General features: G+C 40.1%; 1 protein-coding gene and 1 pseudogene across 1 annotated transcript; both read right to left on the bottom strand.

The window, feature by feature from the left end:
• Positions 1 to 1,900: 1,900 nt before the first annotated feature.
• On the bottom strand, positions 1,901 to 8,614 carry LOC125578100 (annotated as a pseudogene).
• A 10,063-nt stretch (positions 8,615 to 18,677) lies between these two features.
• On the bottom strand, positions 18,678 to 19,953 carry LOC106364105 (agamous-like MADS-box protein AGL80). Its single transcript, XM_013803742.3, has one exon. It carries the CDS (start codon positions 19,710 to 19,712, stop codon positions 18,798 to 18,800), a length of 915 nt encoding a protein of 304 aa, XP_013659196.2. The 5' UTR covers positions 19,713 to 19,953; the 3' UTR covers positions 18,678 to 18,797.
• Positions 19,954 to 21,824: the final 1,871 nt, after the last annotated feature.

Here is a 21,824-nt window from a genome sequence, read left to right as displayed (position 1 = left end):
TAGATAAAAATATTAAAATAATATGTCAATACTAATAATGATTTCCATTATAAGAACAATAATATTTAAGCTAAAATATAAAATTTCGGGTTTTCGGGCCGGCCCTAGCCCAAACGGGCTAAGGCCCAAAATACCCAAAGCCCAAATGGGCTTAGCCCGAAAAGTCCAATTTTTTTTGGGCTTATAAAACGAAGCCTAAGCCCGGTAATTTTTAGAGCTGGGCGGGCTCGGGCCGCTGGCTTCAGCTATAATTGACATGTCTACCCACTGTCCTTACAAATCTAGTTTATTGTTTTGACCGACAAAATCAGGTTTATTATTAAAAAGTCACTGAAAAAGTTAATGGAAAATTTTGCAATTAATTGGAAAAGTCAGGGGAATAATCCTAAGAAGGATTATGCTTTAATAGTATAGATACTCTGAAACCAGACTTATGACATGGTTAAAATTCATACAAGCCAAGGTATACCAATGGTTTACTTTGTTTGGGGAGGAGTAAGGAAGAAAACATGATAATGAAAGATTTTTGAAAGAGAAAAATTCAAATCTCGACAAATAAAGAAAGATGGAAGAAACTTAGTGTCTGCAAATGAAAACACATGCCATCTTGGAGGTGTATATAAACAAGGCCGGGGCAGAGAAGAAAGAGAGAAGAAACTTAGTGTCTGCAATTAGGAACCTTAGGTTTTATTTTCGTCTTTTTGCTAAATGAATTGCGACACACATAGGTTTTTTTGACATAGGTGGTTACTCTAGTGAACTTAGATAGTTTTTACTGCCCGTTTTATTAGATTATGTTGTATGTTTGATTCGGTCTCTAGAACGCTTATACGCAAACTCATTGTAAAAGTATCTTGTTTTAAGTTTGTTTTCGTATTATCTTATTTCGTTTTTGTATATTTTTGATTACTTGTCATTGACTCCGTAGACTGAACCCTGTAAAAGCTTTGTTTTCTTCACTATTATTTGATTGTGAAAATTTCTATTCCCAGAGTTAACTCTTTGCCTCAACGGATTACTTGCTTAATTGTTTGGTATAATGCTAAGTTGTTGATGTAGTGAACTCTGTGCTATTCTGAGTAGATTACCATTGCCGGTGATAGGTGTTTAGTTTAATCACCTAACTGTTAACTCATTTCCTTTTTTTCTTCTTTAGAGCGTGCATACACGCAAGGGAACAATAAATAAGCTCGGTGGTGTTCATTACAAAGACTGCACTTCTGTTCAATCTGTTCCTCGCTCCCTGAAGCACAATCTGGAAATGTCGATGCACCTTACCGGCTTGGATAACAGCACTAATGGATTTTGGACGAGAAGAAATATCAAATATCAAAGGAATATGAGCAACAAAAAAGATGTGTTGTCTGTTCTCTTGGTAGCTTGCGCAAAGAAGACAATCCGAGGGAACAATGAGACCCCAAACCCTTAGCCTATCCATGTTTGGGATTGAGCCTTTGAACAACACTGACTGATGCCATTGAAGAACATGAAGCTGAATCTGAAGATGACTCCAAGTCTCAAAAGCTGTGAAAGTAGTTTTGGGAGTAGCATTTCCGATTTTCCTTATATAAGTCATATCCACCGAGTTAATTACTCATGCTACCTTTGGCAGAGACTTCTTGAGAAGAGTGATTACATGCCAGTATCAAATGTCAAAACATTCCATAATATATGTAATACCAAAAACACATACACGCATAATACTAAGCAAGTCAATAAAATATTAAAAAGAAGAAAAAAAGACATTTGTTTCATTTAAAACTTCAACCGCTAGACAAGACACCAATCATCAAATACCAAAACACTCCATAATATATTTTTAAGTTACACAAATTTCAGACCTTTTTATTTAATATATAATAAAACAAGCAACATTTATTTTTTAAAATCAAAACTCTCTCTAATTGTTGTTAACATCTGGTGGTAAGATTGTTGTTGTTAATGTTGGATCACCTTTGGAGAATCTGTTATTTGATATCCCTATCTTGACATCCTCTTTCGAACATATGAATATTTCTTTAGCCATATTGCAAAATATGCTACACAGAAATAAAAATACTAACTAAATTTTGCCACTAATAAGAAAAAATAGAAAATAAACAAAACTTACGGCCAGAGATCGTCTCCAAGAATCATCATATCTCCATCATCATATATGAAAAACATTTCCCATTGATTGTGCATATGCAACTCGCCTTTGATATCAAAGAGTCTTTCTAGTTCATCGATCAACTCATCATATCCATCAAATAAGTTAAATCTACAGACCTTTCTATGACACCTTCCATATGAACTTGGGCAATAACCATATCAAGACCATATGAAATTTATAGTAATCTCAGTATATTGAAAATTATGCAATTTTAATCAAAATCTAACATTAAAAAAACTGTGGATGAAAGCATATATATATATATATTGAATTTACCTTATACACAACATAACCTTTTACTAATATATGTTTTCTAATGTTTTAGTTGTAAATAATAAATAGTTTTAAACTTGACTAATAAGTAAAAAAATAAGAAGATGGCGATATTTTCATACCTTAGTACGACTTTTAGCTTGGACATGGTCAACCCTTTCGTCTTCAAAGATTTTAGAAATCTTAATTTTTTTTTTGTATGAGTCGATAGGTTCCACTGGATCCTTTGTTATAGCGGGAACCATTAGATCAACTCCAAACAGTCTGCAGCTAGTAGTTGCGGTCGTGGTTGCCGTTTCTTTCATTGCTTGAACCATTTTCTCATTGTAGGTGGTAGGGAATGATAATCTCATGGAAAATTGTATGCTTGACTGTCTAAATTCTTGGCGTTGGGACAAGGTATGAGCCCACATTTTTGAACCTATACACATCAATAGAATGATAACTAATTCACAAAGAAGTTTTAACTTATTGAGAAATGTTTACATACCAAACTCATGTACTTCGATTGACGTTTATGTTTTAGATCATCTGACTTGAAAATGTTTGATGAATGTGTTAACAGCTCAATCTCCCATAGAAATACCTTTTCAGGTCTTGGAATTGTTGCAGCTTCATCCCGTTGCACCTATAAAATAAAGTTATTAGATATTATATATTACTCTTTTTAAAATATATTCTAAATTAATATATGTAAGTGGAACTAATACTATTCTTACTTTTAGACTTTGCCATTCTAAATCCTTCCAATGAGTGGAAAAATCTCTCACTCCCACTACTGTTCTATTGTATCTAGTGTAGTAAAATCATTTGTAGTAAAAATTACCTTGGCTTATAGAACACAACGAACATGCATTTGTTTTTAATAGAATTCAGTGCAGTAGTAGTAACCACACTATGGTGCATACTCTGTTTTGAAATTAAAGATGTTGGTATGTTGTGTTGCTGATGAGCTGCTTTACTGATACCAACTTGTGATTCCCCATTCTCTCCTCTAGAATAGCAAATAATTAAAATATAAATTTAAGGATCGAAAGAGATCTAAAATGGCAAAACATATATATATATATATATATATATATATATATATATATATATATATCGAAGGAATACAAAAGAGTCTCCATCAACCAATTTTTTTCCTTTTGCAAACTCATTCCAACCAGATGTTAAAAGATGTCTTTTTGGTGTATCTAGTTGATTGTTTGTAAACAAAATATAGATCAGTAATTAACTCACAAATTTTGAATTGAAATATAGAATAGTCACCTCTTAAGGTGTCTTTAAAACTCCATTTCATTCATGACCATAAATATCTTTAGCAATTATCTCCAGACTTGGGATTAGCCGAGACATATCCTAAAAACATTAAATACAAAATGTTATATAAGGATCTTATATAATAAAGTTGGCTTGAGTCTCTCCTTAAGGTGTCCACATCAGCAAGGACTGAAGGGCAAAATATGACACGTGTACTCCTGTTTTTTAACATTCGGCCGTCTTTCAATTTTAGGGAACGAAGTGAACTTATGCTTTTTCATTGGCCCATTACAAATGCTTATATTGTTGTCCGTTTAAATTAGGTCAATAGCCCATTGCTTAAAAGCTAAAACGTTTTCGAACTCTCTCTCCTCTATGGTCGAAACTCTCCTAGCTACCTCCGCCTTTCTGAAACCGTCGAAATTACTCCAATCATCCACTCCTCTGCGATTAAAGATTTTATGTGGTTGATGGCATTAATTCATAGCAATAAATTCATCTGTCCAGCTTCCAAGCGTTCCTCACCTATCTCATACACTATATATGAATGATGAACTCTCCTAGGTGTACTTTGTAAGGTTGCTGGTCTAATACCAATATCTCGAGAAGGAGAATGATGATGTGGATATCAAAATTGGCAAAGGCTGTCTGCTTCGTGACAGGTATGTAGACATAAACGTTGTTTCGTTTCTGATACTAAATTTCTAAAGTTGTAACGCTTTGGATGCCATAACTCAAGGATTGACATGGAAAGGCGGGCACGATGAAGCTGCAGCTGCCACGATATACCTAAAGGACACACTTACTACTGAAGAACAGCAACAACTAATCACATGTCTCTCCAAAGATAAAGTAAATAATCCTCCCCTTCATGAGATCATAATCTCTCTAAAGTTAATCTTTTAATTGGTCTTTGTATTGTATCTGGTTTCTGAATAGAGGAAATAATTATAGTGGAAAATGCAACAAAATAAGTATCAATAAGGAAAAAAAGAGTGCTCTGATTTTATGAAACCAGTCAGAAACTACTACTCTTGGTTGTGTTGAAGTTAGCTTCTTAGTACTGAGAGAAGACAATGTACACAATCTATAGATAATATTATATTCGATTTATTATTCCAAAGAAAACCTTAGAAATCAATGGGATGACGTGATCATAGTCCATATTTGCCAATGTTATTTGTGTTACATCGGCTCTTCTTCCGGGCTCTTTTTCCTGTACCACAGCTCTTGCTGCCCTTTTTGGAAGGTATGTTTGCTCGCCTCGACCAAACCCATCTCATAGTCACTAAGATTCGATTTTAAGTGTAGGTTTGTTTGCTCATGATTGTTGTTCTCTGTTTCTTGAGACAAATGCAGGGGATTGCAGAGCTATTCTCTGTAAGAATGTGAAGCAATAAACATGTCTCAAGACGACAGACCAATCTACTTACCAGAAAGAACAAGAGTGGAAGCTTTGTCAATGACGGTTACTTAAACGGCATTCTATAAGTCACACAAGCTCTAGGCGATTAGGACATTGCATAGCCAGAGATCAAACATATACGTTAACAGAGGAAGACGAGTTTCTGATAATGAGATGTGAGGGGATTTGGGACGTTTTGACAAGTCAAGAAGAAGTGACAGAGCTTGCTTTAGAGGCTTCAAGGCTAAATACATTTGATAACGTATCGGTGGTTGTTGTTTGTTTCTTGTCGGCTGATGAAATGGTGACGCGGCTCCTCCGGCGGAGAAGCAATGGTGTTGTAGTTTGACTGCAGAAGCCTTTTAGAGCTTGAGGGTCTTATAGGATAGTTGAATAAAAAGATGATGACGTTCCCTTTAGTGTTCTTGGCCAAGTTTTTTCTTGCTTTTGTATATAACTTTAAGTGTCTACGTGCTCCATTTTTGTGCTCCATGTAGTTCCCTCATGAAGTTCACGAGGATTCATTTTTGTATATAAATGAAATAGTGTTATTTTAACAAAATAATTTTGTTCTTTTAATATATATCGTTTAAAAATTGTTATAAGTTTATACAATGGATAGACCATCAAGCAATCATCATTAACAAGGAAAAAAGGCAAGTCAATAATTTATCATCGTGTTTATGCAAAAAAGAACATAAACAAAATTTACGATTTCTTTCTTCCTAACAATCATAATGTATTTTTCTGAAAAACTAGAGTTCAATCACTCTAAAAATGGGTAAGAAAATAAACGAAATAATATTAACAGATTTTCAAGATTTAGTTCATTTTCAAATCAAAATAACATTAACATTCAATTTTTTTCTAGAACAACTTTCATTATTTGTTCCACTATATAATAAATAGTACATACTGAGATGAGACATGCAAGGAGTTTCCAAACCCCAACGGCTGGAGCTCTGTTGAAAGTAACCACAGTGAAACTGAAGCTGCCACTGAAACCACCTTCGACATAAACCTAATTCACATTCTTCGCAAAAGACCCACTTTAAACAAGAAGTATGTACTACAATGTAATGAAAAATGTTAACGGTGACAAGTGGTTGCCAATGTATACATAGAAAGGATTATGATGGCCTTTACAACCTAAAATAAGTTTGGTATTTTAATGTTATGTAGAAGGAAAATAGAAGAATCAACTATAGAATAAAGATAATATGAGTTCAAACTTTACACCAAACCCACAGAACATGTTGGTTTCTTCTACACCTAAACCATCACTTCAGTGCACATATAGGCAACATTTTCAAATTTTCATATGTTCCACATTTTTACTTAAGTGCTTTCAACAACTCCTTCATCACTTCTTTTTTTGAAGAAAATATTCTTCATCACTTATGAACTGAAAATATAGAAATACATTTCCACAAAGACTATGTACAAAAAAACACACCAAAATAAATATCATAAATAATTTTTTCTCCAATTAGCATCAAAAGCTAAATAGACTTGCAAAATAAATTCTATATATCACGGTTCATTCCATCACACAAAACTCCCAAATAAATAAAACAGTTATATGGAACAAGCTGGTGACAAAATGAAGACCATGATCTTTTACAAATCAAGTTGCACCAAATTTTACAAAAAAAATATAAATATAAAGTAATTAACCCCGCCCGTAGGGCGGGCTAACCCCTAGTTTACAATATGAGTTAATGTAAGCCCATGGTAATTACCAACAGGGGAAGACATTCAATGGCATGTCTTTTATACAAAACAAAACCACAATTTGTGCGGGTATCAGAAGCACTCTAAACCCTTAACCATCAACACTAAACCCTAAGCTATCAACAGTAAACTCTAAACCCTAAAAATTAACTCTAAACCCTAAAACATCAACTCTAAACCATAAACTTCAACTTTAAACTTTAAACCATCAACTCTAAACCCTAAACCATCAACACTAAATCCTAAACTATCAACACTAAACCCTAAACCTAAAAGAGTAAACTCAAAACCCTAAACCCTAAAAAATTAACCCTAAACCCTAAAACCTTCAACTCTAAACCTTAAACTCTAAACCCTAAAACCCTAGAGTTTAGGGTTTAGGGTTCGAATTTCAAAAAAAATATAAGGTTTAGGGTTTACATTTAGGGTTTAGATTTAATGTTTTAGGGTTTAGATTTGAAGGTTTAGGGTTTAAAGTTGATTTTTCAGGGTTTAGGGTTTAGGGTTTAGAGTTGATGTTTTGAGGTTTAGGGTTTAGAGTTGATGTTTCAGGGTTTAGTGTTTGATAGTTTAAGGTTTAGAGTTGATGTTTTAAGTTTAGATTAGATAAGCATAGGTTTTTTTTTTAAGTTAATCAAAGAGTTATAAATGTTTTTTACCCTTCATTAAAAATGAAGATAAAAGCAGTTAGTGTAAACATGAAAAGTGGTACTTTGAAAGTGGTATTTTTGGCAATTTTCCATGAATTTTCAAGGTTTTTTTTTCTAATTTCATGTTCACTCATTTCTAGAAAATCCATAATACAAGGTGGAATAACCTTGATAATAAAATGAATGAGTTTTTTATTGGTTGGAAAAGATTTTTTTTTTAAAGAAGAAATGAATCTTGTATTTACCTTAGGTAAGGCTCTAGACGTTTTCATATGCTTATTATTCTTTAAAAAATGAGTAACGGAGACAAATAAGTGAAAGATTTGTGGGTTGTTTAGTATTTTAGTTGTAGTAACAATTTTATAAGTAGCAAATTTTTATATGTTGGAGGGCCTAATTAAAATTTTAGAATAATAAGCAATTTTTGGACTATAAAGGAGAAGCAAAGCCATTCCTTTGCAATTAAAAAACTATTGAGAGTTAGAGATCTTGCTTACCCATGGATAAAGATCAAGATAAGAGACGGGCGTTCGACAAGATTCTGGACCGACAACTGGAGCAGCTTTGGTAACATCAGAGAACTTCTTAGGCTCCCCTCCTCCTCAGCACTAGGCATCAGACCTACCTCAACTCTTCATGACATTCATCGGAATGGTGTTTGGCTCATACCGGCACCACGATCTGATGTGCAGGTAGAAATTCATGCCTTCTTAACAACCATCACACTCAACATTGACGAGGACAGGTATGAATGGTGTCCCAACGGCTCAGCTACCCCAGCCTTCTCCACTGGTGAGATTAAGCACCACCAACCTCTGGTCCCTTGGAACAAGGTAGTCTGGAGCCCTAGAGGAATACCTAAGCATAGCTTCCTCACTTGGTTAGTAGTTCTGAACAGATGCCCTACAAAAGATAGAATCCTATCTTTGGGGCTTCAAACTAACTCTATATGCATCCTTTGCAACCTTGCGGATGAGACAAGAGATCACTTGTTCTTTGATTGGAATTTCTCCTCAATGATCTGGGAAGCACTAGCAAGGAAAACTCGATGCAGTCCGATCAGCACCTGTCCCCAGCTACTTCAGTACTTGCAACAGCGATCATGCCCAAAACCTGAGCGAATCCTTGGTCTCTTAACATGGCAAGTAGCGATGTACTACACTTGGACTGAAAGAAACAGCCGGCTTCACAGACGATGCTACTGCTCTTCGAACTCTATCACGGTCTTGGCGGCGGCAATGATCAGAAACAAAATCTCCAGCTTCAGGAACTCTAACCCAAGACTCGCTTCGGCGAAGTTCAAACTATGGGTTAGCAGCTAGTTCAGCTTCGCTCCTACAACCATGTAAGACCCGTTCCTGGTCTCTTGACCCAACTGGATACGAATGCTTACTTATTAATTTCTTTGCTTGTTTGATCCATTTTAAGTCTTTTATTTACTAAGTCATATTCGAATATGAGGTTCATAAACAAAGGAACAGATTGCACAGCGGAATAATAATGTATAAACTTTGTATTACTTAGAAACATGAGATTCAATACACAACTTCTTAACAGTCTCATAGACAATCACTAGTTCATCCCTAGCATCATCTAACCACACGTTACACAGCCTCTCACTGACCGAGCCTTCACGGCTCCTTGGCTTGACCAGAACCATCCTTAGTTCCTGAAACCACAACCAGATAAGCATTAATCATAACCGAGAATAGAACGGATTGATTCTACAATGCTTGGCTTGGTTCCTAGAACTTAGATAAACCTCAGTCAACACAATCATAAACAGTATGAACCTACCTACCGTATCCTAAGTCATTCAACCAACCATCCCTTGACTTAGAATCAGATAGATAGTCCAGAATAGATAAACAGAACACACGAACAGATCCGGATCGTCCCCAAAGACCAATCCGTCTAACCGGATAGAATCTAGGTGCGACCGGCCAATGGAGTCCGGCTCAATGGCCCAACGGACTCCCTTACCTGATCCGGCCTTAGGCCTGGATCCAATCGGCCGAGTAAGCCTCAAGCCTAATCCGGAAGGCTTAGCAACCGGTCAGACCTTGCGACTCTACCTTGGCTTAGACAAACCGTGACCTTGTCTTAACTAGACAAGCCATAGGCTGATCCATAAGGATCGGTCCTAACCTATCCCGAAAGACACCGTTTGGAACATGCACCCTTTGGCCAATCATGCCTCTTGGTCCTCGTACCTTTTGATGTTCGTAACCTTTGGTATCTCGTACCTTTTGGTTACTGACACCCTTTGGCAACTCACAACCTTTGGACACTCATGACTCTTGACAACTCGTGCCCTTTGGGTCATTCCCAACCGTTCGTCCTAACCGCCCAGTCTTGGTGCGATCGGATCATCCGACTAACCGACCCGTGTCTAGGCTAGCGGTTTGGTTATGTTCGGCCAAAGCCTAGGGACGTGTCCCTTAGACTCAACCAACATAACCTTTCGTGTTTGACCAAAGAGAAGAGAAGAGAAACGAATTGAAACAGATAAGGAGAGCCGGATGGGACTTAGGAACCGAGCAGAGCCGCGGTGCGGTCGCATGGACCGTCCGTTCGGTCTGATGGAGCCACGGCCCATCACATACCTTGTGAACCACGTCAGGGTTCTCCATGCTCTTCTCCTTGTCTTAATCTCCCATTCTTGACCGGAGTTAGTTCTCAAACGATCAGAGTCGCCGGAACACAACACCACCACAATCGGCCTTTCTCTTGGCCGAAACTCTCTCTTTCTCTCTTTCTTTCTCTCTACGTTTTTTTCTGAGTATTTTACTCTGGAATTGGATAATGAAATCGACCAGAGAGCCCCCCATATTTATAGAAAACGAGGGGGTAAGTCTTGCCCCACGAACAGGCACGACTTGCTAGCGAATAGGCACCATCGGCCAAGGGTTGTCCCCTTTCGGCCACTTGCATCCCTTCGCCCTTTCTGATTGGGTTTGGGGTCGGTCACAAGCCCAACCCACGCCCAAAGCCTCCTGGACTTAGCCCACGGCCTTGTCTAAAGACCCAACAGCCCATGGCCTCATGGCCGGACCTCACAGCCCGCCACTGACCCGGACCCGGACCATCGGCCTAAAGCCCGGACAGTCCGTCTAGCTGAGATGAGCTGACTCTCAGCTGCCTAAGCTGAGTGAGCTAGTAGTCCAGCTAGTGGAGCTGACTTAGTAGGGACTGAGCTGGAGCGAACTGAACCTAGCTTCATTAAGCTGGCCGAGCTACTCGTCCACTTTGTCCAGTTACCGTCTAACTCGTCCTAGCTGTCTCTTAGCTTGTATAAGGTTAAGTCTAAGTTTCCTTATGTCCTTAACCTTCTTGCTCGACCATGGAACGCTTGCCTTGATGTCCTAAGACTGGCTTGCACGTTTCCTCGAACCATGGCCGTCCCAACAATCCTATTCAGGATTGGGGGCGTGACAAGTCTCCCCCCCCCCCCCCCTTGGGATGGATTCGTCCTCGAATCCGAATCAAATGCTTCCTCGGAAACAAACTGATCCAACCACTCTGGGTACTCTGCTTTCATTCTAGCTTCGGTTTCCCAAGTGATTATATCCTGACCATTACAGTCCCAGACGACCTTGACCATCTGGACCGTCTTCTTCCTTGTTGCTTTTTCCATCCTATCTATGATTCGAACTGGCCTCGTTTCCAAGGTTAGGTTCTTACCAAGATCGTCTGGAATGGCAGGAAGAGCGATGTCTTGGTCCGTTAAACATTTCCGAAGTTGGGAGACGTGGAACATATTATGAAATGCGTCCATCTTGGTCGGCAAGTCCAACTTGTAGGCCACCATCCCAACTCTTTCAATGACCTTGAACGGCCCCAAGTATCTCGGATCTAACTTCCGTCTTCCGGAAATTCGGACTCGTCCTTTGAAGGTAATCATTTTGAGATACACCAAGTCACCTACTTGAAACTCGAGATCTTTCCTTCTTCGATTTGCATAGTTCTTTTGGCGGTCTTGTGCCTGTCTCATCTTGTCCCTCAAGAACTTGATCTTTTCGGTTGTCTCTTCGACAATCTCCGGACCAATCATGCTGCGTTCCCCAACTTGGGTCCAGCATAAGGGTGTCCTGCATGGACGCCCATACATAGCTTTGTATGGCGACATGCCAATACTACTATGGAAGCTATTGTTGTAAGCAAATTCTACCAGAGGTAGATGTTTCTCCCAAGAATCACCCCAGTCTAAAACACATGCTCGCAACATATCTTCCAATGTCTGGATCGTACGTTCAGACTGTCCATCCGTCTGTGGGTGATAGGCTGTACTCATGTTCACTCTTGTTCCTAAAGCCTTTTGGAAAGCCTTCCAGAAGTAAGATGTGAACCTTGAATCCCTATCTGAAACTATGCTTGCCGGCACACCATGTAGTCGGACGATCTCATCAATGTACTTACGTACAATCTGATCTACCCCATCCGACTTCTTGATAGCCAGGAAGTGTGCTGATTTGGTTAGTCGATCAACCACAACCCAAACCATCTTTCTTACTCCTCCTGGTAGGGAACCCAGTCAAAAGTCCATTGTGATGTGATCCCATTTCCATTCCGGAATAGGCAAGCTTTGCAATAACCCACTAGGCACTTGATGTTCTGCTTTGATGAGTTGGCAAGTGGCCTTCATACGGATCCAATGATAGAACTTCTTAAGGTTCTGGTACATCTTGGTCGCACCAGGATGAACCAAGAATCTGGACTTATGAGCCTCCCTCATAATCTCTTCCTTTAGACTTCTATCATTAGGAACACTGATCCGACCGTTTACTAGGATGGTACCATCCTTTGCAGTTTGGTACTCCGTCCTATCATTCTGAGCAACCTTGTTCAGGTTCTCGTACTGACCTTGAGCCAACCGAATTTGGGTAAGCAGGTCGGCCTGATTGACCGCCTCTAATCCGAGTGGTTCAGACTCTTTGGTCGATGCGTTCAACCGCAAAGCACGAACCGTACCATCCATGTCGTCCGCTTCTCATTCGGCTGATACGTCGGCCCTTCTCCGGCTCAAGGCATCTGCCACCAGATTAGCCTTTCCCGGATGGTAGGTGATATCCAGATCGTAATCAGCTACAAACTCCATCCACCTTCTCTGCCTTAAGTTTAACTCAGGCTGGGTGAATATATACTTAAGACTCTTATGGTCCGTAAGTATCTGAACCTTGGCACCATACAAGTATGATCGCCAAATTTTTAAGGCAAACACTACCGCAGCCATTTCAAGGTCATGGGTGGGGTAGTTTCCCTCATGTTTTCTCAACTGCCTTGACGCATAGGCGATGACCTTCCCATGCTGGGTTAATACGCAACCTAGTCCTGTTATGGACGCGTCCGTATAAACCACATAGGGTTGGTCGACCTCTGGAAGAACCAGAATGGGTGCGCTAGTCAGCGTATCCTTAAGCGCGGAAAAACATTTCCCACACTCCTCAGACCATGTGAACTTAACGTCCTTCCCGGTCAACCGTGTCATAGGCTGAGCCAAGCTTGCGAATCTTTTCACAAACTTTCTATAATAACCTGCCAGCCCTAGGAAGCTTCTGACTTCCGTGGCACTGCGTGGTCGAGGCCAATCCTTCATTGCCCTGATCTTCTCTGGATCCACCGAGACGCCCTCACCGGACACAATGTGGCCGAGAAACCCAATGCTCTTCTGCCAAAAACTGCATTTACTGAGTTTTGCATAGAACTTGTGTTCCCGTAATCGTTCCAGCACGGCTCTCAGGTGTTTCCGATGAGATTCCTCATCCTTGGAGTAAATCAGGATATCATCAATGAAGATGATCACTGATTCGTCCAGGAAGTCTCGGAACACGCTGTTCATCATTTTCATGAATGCAGCAGGCGCATTGGTCAGACCGAATGGCATAACCACAAACTCGTAGTGGCCGTACCTGGTCCGGAATGCTGTCTTTCTAATATCATTTGGCTCTATAGGGATCTGATGATACCCTGAGACCAAATCAATCTTAGAAAACCACTTGGCTCCTTTGAGTTGATCCAACAACTCGTCTATTCTGGACAACGGGTACTTGTTCTTCACAGTAATCCTGTTCAACCCTCGATAGTCAATACACAGACGCATGCTACCATCTTTCTTTTTCACAAAGAGGACTGGTGCACCCCAAGGAGAGCTACTTGGACGTATGAACCCCTTGTCCAGCAATTTCTCTAATTGCTTCTTTAGCTCGGCTATCTCGGCCGGAGCCATTCGATACGGACTCTTGGACAGCGGAGCTGTCCCTGGTTCTAGTTCAATCGTAAATGGATCCGACCTATCAGGGGGGACACCCTGTAGCGAACGGAACACATCTGGGAACTCAGACACCAACGGATCCTCAGATAGATCTTTCTGATCATCAGACCTGCCATGCTCCATAGTGGTAATTGTGGTCAAATATGCTTCACAACCCCGTCTAAGCATCCGTTCTGCTCGGATTTCTGACACCACTACTCTATCTAGAGCCGGACTCATATTCAGACTTTGGTACTGGATCGGGTGAGGTCCAGTCTCCAACCGTACACATCCTCTGTGGCCGTTGAGAGTGGCCCCATACTTTCCCAACCAATCCATGCCTAGGATCACATCGTGATTCTGTAGGCGCAACACAATCAGATCTACATGCAGATTTTTCTCCAGAGATCGAATCAAACGATCCAGAAGCGCCGTTGTCTCGGGACAGCTCATACACCCTTGGTGTTGTGGTCGGCCTGCTCTGGGTCGACTTTCCCGTGTCTCCACGCCCCTTCCCTTGTCCTCCTTGCCGCTTAGGACATTCACTTTGGAAGTGTCCGCTTTGGCCGCAATGGAAAAAAGTCCGAGAGATGCTGCCACTGGATTGGCCCTGAGTCCGGCTTGGTCGAGTGCAATCTCGGATGGAATGATCCAAGCTGCCACATCTCACACAAGCTCCCATGGCTTTCCAGCATTCACCTGGATGGTTCTTACCACACTTGGGACATTCAGGTCGTCCACTAGAGGCCTTGCCTCCGTCAACCTGGTCCCACTTCCTCTTTCGGTCGTTAGTCTTACCCGTCGGGACAGACTGCGACTTTGTCTTAAGCTTGGCTTCTTCGGCCAAGTTAGACTCCAAAAGAGCAATACGTTCAACCAGCTCTCCGACGGTGCTGAAGGTGCGGATTGAACAGTGGGTTCTCAGCTCCGGCTTTAAGCCTCGAATGAACCGACGAACATGGACTGTCTCGTCCTCAAGTTCCCTTCCAACAAACCGTCGAAGCCGGTTGAACTCCTCTTCGTACTCACGTACGGCCCTGCGGCCTTGGGTAAGGTCTAGGAATCTACCTTCCAGACGGTCTCATGCCTCTGCAGGAAAGTATTTGCGGTTGAATTCATCTTCAAAATCCGCAAAACTCTGGAGACTTCCATTGGTGCGCTTGTCCACAGCCAGCCACCAATTATGCATGTCCCCTTCCAGGAAGTGAACCGCAATGTCTCTCTTGTAATCCTCGGGACAACGAGTGGAGCTGAAGTTTCGGACTAGCCTACTCCTCCACTCGTCAGCCTCAATAGGATCGGTGCTTCCTGAGAAATGCTTCGTCCCCAGACGGGAGATGTGCTGAAGCAAACTCAGATAGTCCACCTTTTTCCCGGTCCTTTCTGGTGGATCAATCTCGATCACCTCGGCCGTTTCCACAACTGGACCATTGGTGTTGGGGGCGGTAGTAGCCACAGGCGTAGCTTGGCCAACCGAAGAGTTCACTAATGGCGTGAACAGTTGGGCCATAGCCGCCACCTGAGTCCCTATTACCTTCATGGCCTCTAACAAGTCCTCTTTGGACAGTGTTGCCGTTACATTGGCCGTACCATCGGCCACTTTCTCACGCTGGCCACCATCACGGTTAGCGTTCGAGAATTCCACTTCCTCATCACTCTCCTGATGTTCCTGACCATCCTGTTGCGTCCCCGTAAGGTTAGCCTGATCAGTTGGCAACACATCTTCAGCGTTAGCCGCGGCCGGATCGGTTTGCAAACCGGACAGATTAGTTCCGTCCACGGCCACTTGGCTAGACTGACCGGCCATTCTCTTACTTCTTCAGGACTTTCCCGATTTGCTTTTTCCAGCCTAAGGATTCAGACAATGTTAGTATAAAACACACTAACATAAACAGAACAAAACAATCCCTAGACTAAGCAATCAAACCTCACCGTGAGACCTAATCAGCTGGCTGCGTGTGTGTGTGGACTACATAACCCAACTATCCTAGAATCAAGCATGCTCTGATACCAACTTGTAAGACCCGTTCCTGGTCTTTTGACCCAATTGGATACGAATTCTTACTTATTAATTTCTTTGCTTGTTTGATCCATTTTAAGTCTTTTATTTACTAAGTCATATTCGAATATGAGGTTCATAAACAAAAGAACAGATTGCACAGCGGAATAATAATGTATAAACTTTGTATTACTTAGAAACATGAGATTCAATACACAACTTCTTAACAGTCTCATAGACAATCACTAGTTCATCCCTAGCATCATCTAACCACACGTTACACAGCCTCTCACTGACCGAGCCTTCACGGCTCCTTGGCTTGACCAGAACCATCCTTAGTTCCTGAAACCACAACCAGATAAGCATTAATCATAACCGAGAATAGAACGGATTGATTCTACAATGCTTGGCTTGGTTCCTAGAACTTAGATAAACCTCAGTCAACACAATCATAAACAGTATGAACCTACCTACCGTATCCTAAGTCATTCAACCAACCACCCCTTGACTTAGAATCAGATAGATAGTCCAGAATAGATAAACAGAACACACGAACAGATCCGGATCGTCCCCAAAGACCAATCCGTCTAACCAGATAGAATCTAGGTGCGACCGGCCAATGAAGTCCGGCTCAATGGCCCAACGGACTCCCTTACCTAATCCGGCCTTAGGCCTGGATCCAATCGGCCGAGTAAGCCTCAAGCCTAATCCGGAAGGCTTAGCAACCGGTCAGACCTTGCGACTCTACCTTGGCTTAGACAAACCGTGACCTTGTCTTAACTAGACAAGCCATAGGCTGATCCATAAAGATCGGTCCTAACCTGTCCCGAACGACACCGTTTGGAACATGCACCCTTTGGCCAATCATGCCTCTTGGTCCTCGTACCTTTTGATGTTCCACCTTTGGTATCTCGTACCTTTTGGTTACTGACACCCTTTGGCAACTCACAACCTTTGGACACTCATGACTCGTGACAACTCGTGCCCTTTGGGTCATTCCCAACCGTTCGTCCTAACCGCCCAGTCTTGGTGCGATCGGATCATCCAACTAACCGACCCGTGTCTAGGCTAGCGGTTTGGTTATGTTCGGCCAAAGCCTAGGGACGTGTCCCTTAGACTCAACCAACACAACCTTTCGTGTTTAACCAGAGAGAAGAGAAGAGAAACGAATTGAAACAGATAAGGAGAGCCGGATGGGACTTAGGAACCGAGCAGAGCCGCGGTGCGGTCGCATGGACCGTCCGTTCGGTCTGATGGAGCCACGGCCCATCACATACCTTGTGAACCACGTCAGGGTTCTCCATGCTCTTCTCCTTGTCTTGATCTCCCATTCTTGACCGGAGTTAGTTCTCAAACGATCAGAGTCGCCGGAACACAACACCACCACAATCGGCCTTTCTCTTGGCCGGAACTCTCTCTTTCTCTCTTTCTTTCTCTCTACGTTTTTCTCTGAGTATTTTACTCTGGAATTGGATAATGAAATCGACCAGAGAGCCCCCATATTTATAGAAAACTAGGGGGTAAGTCTTGCCCCACGAACAGGTACGACTTGCTAGCGAATGGGCACCATCGGCCAAGGGTTGTCCCCTTTCGGCCACTTGCATCCCTTCGCCCTTTCTGATTGGGTTTAGGGTCGGTCACAAGCCCAACCCACGCCCCAAGCCTCCTGGACTTAGCCCACGGCCTTGTCCAAAGACCCAACAGCCCATGGCCTCATGGCCGGACCTCACAGCCCGCCACTGACCCGGACCCGGACCATCGGCCTAAAGTCCGAACAGTCCGTCTAGCTGAGATGAGCTGACTCTCAGCTGCCTCAGCTGAGTGAGCTAGTAGTCCAGCTAGTGGAGCTGACTTAGTAGAGACTGAGCTGGAGTGAACTGAACCTAGCTTCATTAAACTGGCCGAGCTACTCGTCCACTTCGTCCAGTTACCGTCTTACTCGTCATAGCTGTCTCTTAGCTTGTATAAGGTTAAGTCTAAGTTTCCTTATGTCCTTAACCTTCTTTCTCGACCATGAAACATTTGCCTTGATGTCCTAAGACTGGCTTGCACGTTTCCTCGAACCATGGCCGTCCCAACAATCCTATTCAGGATTGGGGGCGTGACAAACCATCTCTTCACTGCAACCACCGCCCTCTATGATCGGCTCCCCCCTCCTCCTCATCCGATCGACCTCTGCTTAGACTTCTCCGCTACTACTACTCCTCTTCTCTTTTTGAATTGGGCTCTGCCCTTATCCACTATTGGGCTTTGGCTCTTTCTTGTACTGGGCAGAAGGCTCTGCCCCACAAACTGCCTGATGGGCCTGGATAAGACACATATAAATATATACTCCCTCCGGATACGAATATAAGATGTTTTATATTTTTATCTTGTATATAAATGTATGATGTTTTGAGATATAATTAATGTATTTATTTTTAAAATTTAAACATAAATTAAAAAATAAAATTGTAAGTGGTAAAACATTATTGATATAATCAAAAAGTAACAATTAAAATAGTCTCTTTATTGTTTTTTAATATGTGTGTAAAACCTTAAACATTTTATATTTAAATCCAGAGGGAGTATATAAGAAGCCTTTTTTCAAACCAAAAAAAAAAAAAATTGCCTCGGGGTCTATCAAGTGTTTAAGCCGGCCCGGACGATAGATTTGGTGGCTTGAATCCACCCTGACCATCAGTGACACATTCATATCCAGAGGTATCTGTAGTTTTGTATACAACTGTTGTACCGTGTGGTTTGTTTGTTTGATACATGACCTGAATCCAACAGCTGTAATTGAGTATTTAAAAAGATAACGCATATCTTTGTGGAAAGAAAAGAATAACACACCCGTTTCAAACCAACAATAAAAGCTAGGGGAACACAAATCCATAGCATTAAAAACCAAATGATCATGATAATAAAATCAAACTGTAAACCACAATCGTAATTTTTTTTTTTGACATCAGCACAATCATAAATAAAAAAAACGGCAGCAAGCAGAAAATAAATTGCAATGATAACAACAACAAAAGAAACATTTTGTAGAAAGATAGTTTTGTCTGAACGGAATGTGAACTTCTCAAACCCTAACGGAACCATATATGATTGGTAGGATTTGAACTGGTAACTGGATTGGCACTGCTTGCGCTAACGTTTGTTGCCGGAGTGGTGGATGATTCGCCAGGGACCTGCTGGTGGTGGTGGTAGTGATGGTGGTGATGGTTATCATTCATAAACGGAAAGCCCATTTGCTCAGCCGCGTAACTCATTTGCTCGGGACGGTTCATCATCATCTCGGTAAACCCCTGTTGTTGATTCTGACTATGACTCAGGTTCAGATTCAGAGGCTGCTCATAGGGTCCAACATGTGGAGCTGCATGATGACGAAACATCTGATGTTGTTGCTGATGATGATAAGGCTGAATCGTATCGGTTGTAGTCGGCACAATAGCCAACGTTCCAGCGGCTTCAGAAGGAGCCGCTGCAGCATCGTTGGAGGTTTCACCAATCTCCATACCACCACCAGAACTCCCCAAAATCTCGATCCTGCGGTTAACATCTTTAAGATATTGATCAATCATATAACCCAAATCATTAAGATCCATAATGTTCAGATTAAACATCCCCATGTTTCCAACCAAACACTGGAACATGACTTCAGTCATCTCCATCTCCCTATTGTCTTTCCTCTGCTTCTTCAGATTTTCGGAGGCTTTGGCTATTCTTTGTCTGAGAAAGGCTTCTTGATCCACCATTTTCTTGTTCTGGTCCATCTCTGGCAACTTCCGGAAGTCTGAGATGATTCTTTGCACGCCGGAGTTTGATGGCCATACCTCAGGATTGGTGTCGTAGGGGCTGTAGATGATGGCACATGCGTTGATACCGCATAGTGTTGAAAGCTCGTTTACTTTCTTGATCAAACCTTTCTTTCTTTTTTTAAAGGTTGCTTTTCGTGAGGAATCATTGGCAATGAAAGCAAGTTTCACCTTCTTCCTTGTCATGATGGATTTTTTTCTTTGTTTTTGTTTGTTTTGTGTGTATATTAGATTGGGGATGTCTTGGTGTTATATAGTGAGTGATAGAGGAGTACAAACGATTTCTTCTTTTAATTGGAGATTTTTTTCAACTATTAGCTGGTCAACAAATACAAAATATTAATTACAGCCATAAAATCGTGAATCTATTTTATATAAAAATTATCTTGACAAAAACTTATATAATAATACTCCATGTTAATTTTATTACATTTTACGTCAATACATTTCATATCCAGAATAATACATACATTTCATATCCAGAATAATACATCAACTACTTTCTTTTTCTATGTAAACTCATCAACTATTATCGAGCTATCCGCTTTAAAAAAATTTCCTTGAGTTTTTTTTTTTTAAACAAGCATACAAAAGGCAGTACTTGCAAAGTTGCAATTCAAGGAGAATGCCATATTCTATGGAATAATATTTTAGAGTTTTTTCTAGAAAGTCTGAACTTTGGAGCCAAAACAAAGAATTCCAGAAAAAAAATCCCAATTAGAAACAGGAAGCTGTTATATATTTTAATGATATTTTGTTTCTATTTTTAATTGGAAACAGGCAAATTTCGCTACTGTTTAATAATATTTAAAATATAATTTTGGAAAAATCAGAAATTAGCAAAATTAAATGTGCAATTCAATCAATTACAATAGTATGGTTAGTTTTGCAATTGCAATGTACCTATTTCAAGTTTGATGATATTTTCTAGTTTATAATAATTGATTTTAGTCAGTTATGATTTATATTTTAACCAGTACATAATTTACGCAAGACTAGAAGTTAAATATTTGTAATGATTTTTATTTTAGAATATTCACCCTGTGTACATATTTTATTACACAAGAAATATTATTTTCTCAGAACTTAATACTGGATAGTAGAAAAAAATTCTATAAGATTTTATTGCATTGCATGTCTTAGTAGCAATCTATAAATACATGTATCTAATTATCAATTGACAAAATATAGAATCTGTTTTTTAAATATACAATATAAAATTCATGATTCAGATTTACCAAAAGATCATATTAGATAATAAAAATAAATGCTATTTGAATAGATCTTATTACATTGTATTTCTTGTAAAATACATAAATGCATGAATCTATCAATTATTTGACCAAATCGAGATTATGTCTTTAAAAGTATACTATTAGGTTCTGAATTCAAGATTTACCAGTATTTCTTTCACTAAATGCATTTTCTTACTAATTTGGCCATTTTACTAAACGAGACCATGCTGCAAATATTGATCTAATAACACATTTCCGTTAATATTTTGTATAAATATTCACTAAATGCATATTGTTTAATAATATATAGATACAAATATATAAATAAAACCTCTAATAATAATTAGACTAAATGAAATTACAAAAACTCTACACTTACCATGTAATTAGAGGTTTATATGTTTAGGTATAATATATAGATACAAAAGGATGAGATTTAATTATGACTATGATTTTTAAAGAATTATCTTGACAATGCTTTAGTTGAAATTTACTTTATAATTCACAATAACGTATATTAAGGCATTTTCACATCTTCTTAATCTGAAATGGCTGGGGACTATACAAATGTGCGGCAAACCCATGTAAAAGGATCCCTGATCGGTTCTACACCCAATTCATAACTAAAAAGTTTTTCAGACCCCTTCTTAATTGGAGATAAAACTCCAAAAATTAGAAATAATTTTATTATCATTTTTATATTAAATATTTCGATTTATAAAAATCAAAGATTCAATGTATAGATCCACGGGTCTATGTTTCTATATGGATCATGTTCATGAATTAACGAAAATGTGTCTTTGATGATTCACAAGAGGTTCCACGTGCTTCATACTACTTGGTGGTGTATTTGTATTTAGTAGAGTAGACGAACGAACTCGTGAAGGAAATGAATCATTACCGTAAGATATAGCTAGAGAGGGAGGTCATAAGTATCTAAACCGTAAAATAAATTTTTGACAGAATACAAGTAGACATATATGGTAGAATCGTAACCATAGAATACGACCCTAATTGAAATGCATTTTTTATTTTTAAAAAATCAACATTCAAAGTCAAAGGA

Source organism: Brassica napus, chromosome A9 (assembly GCF_020379485.1).
Source record: "Brassica napus cultivar Da-Ae chromosome A9, Da-Ae, whole genome shotgun sequence".
Classification (NCBI taxonomy): Eukaryota; Viridiplantae; Streptophyta; class Magnoliopsida; order Brassicales; family Brassicaceae; genus Brassica; species Brassica napus.
Note: the sequence above shows the minus strand (reverse complement) of the source record. Positions and strands in the feature narration are given on the sequence as shown.

Bases quoted from the DNA above. Each gene is read 5' to 3' on its own strand.
- LOC106364105 (XM_013803742.3), bottom strand. From the start codon at position 19,712: ATGACAAGGAAGAAGGTGAAACTTGCTTTCATTGCCAATGATTCCTCA.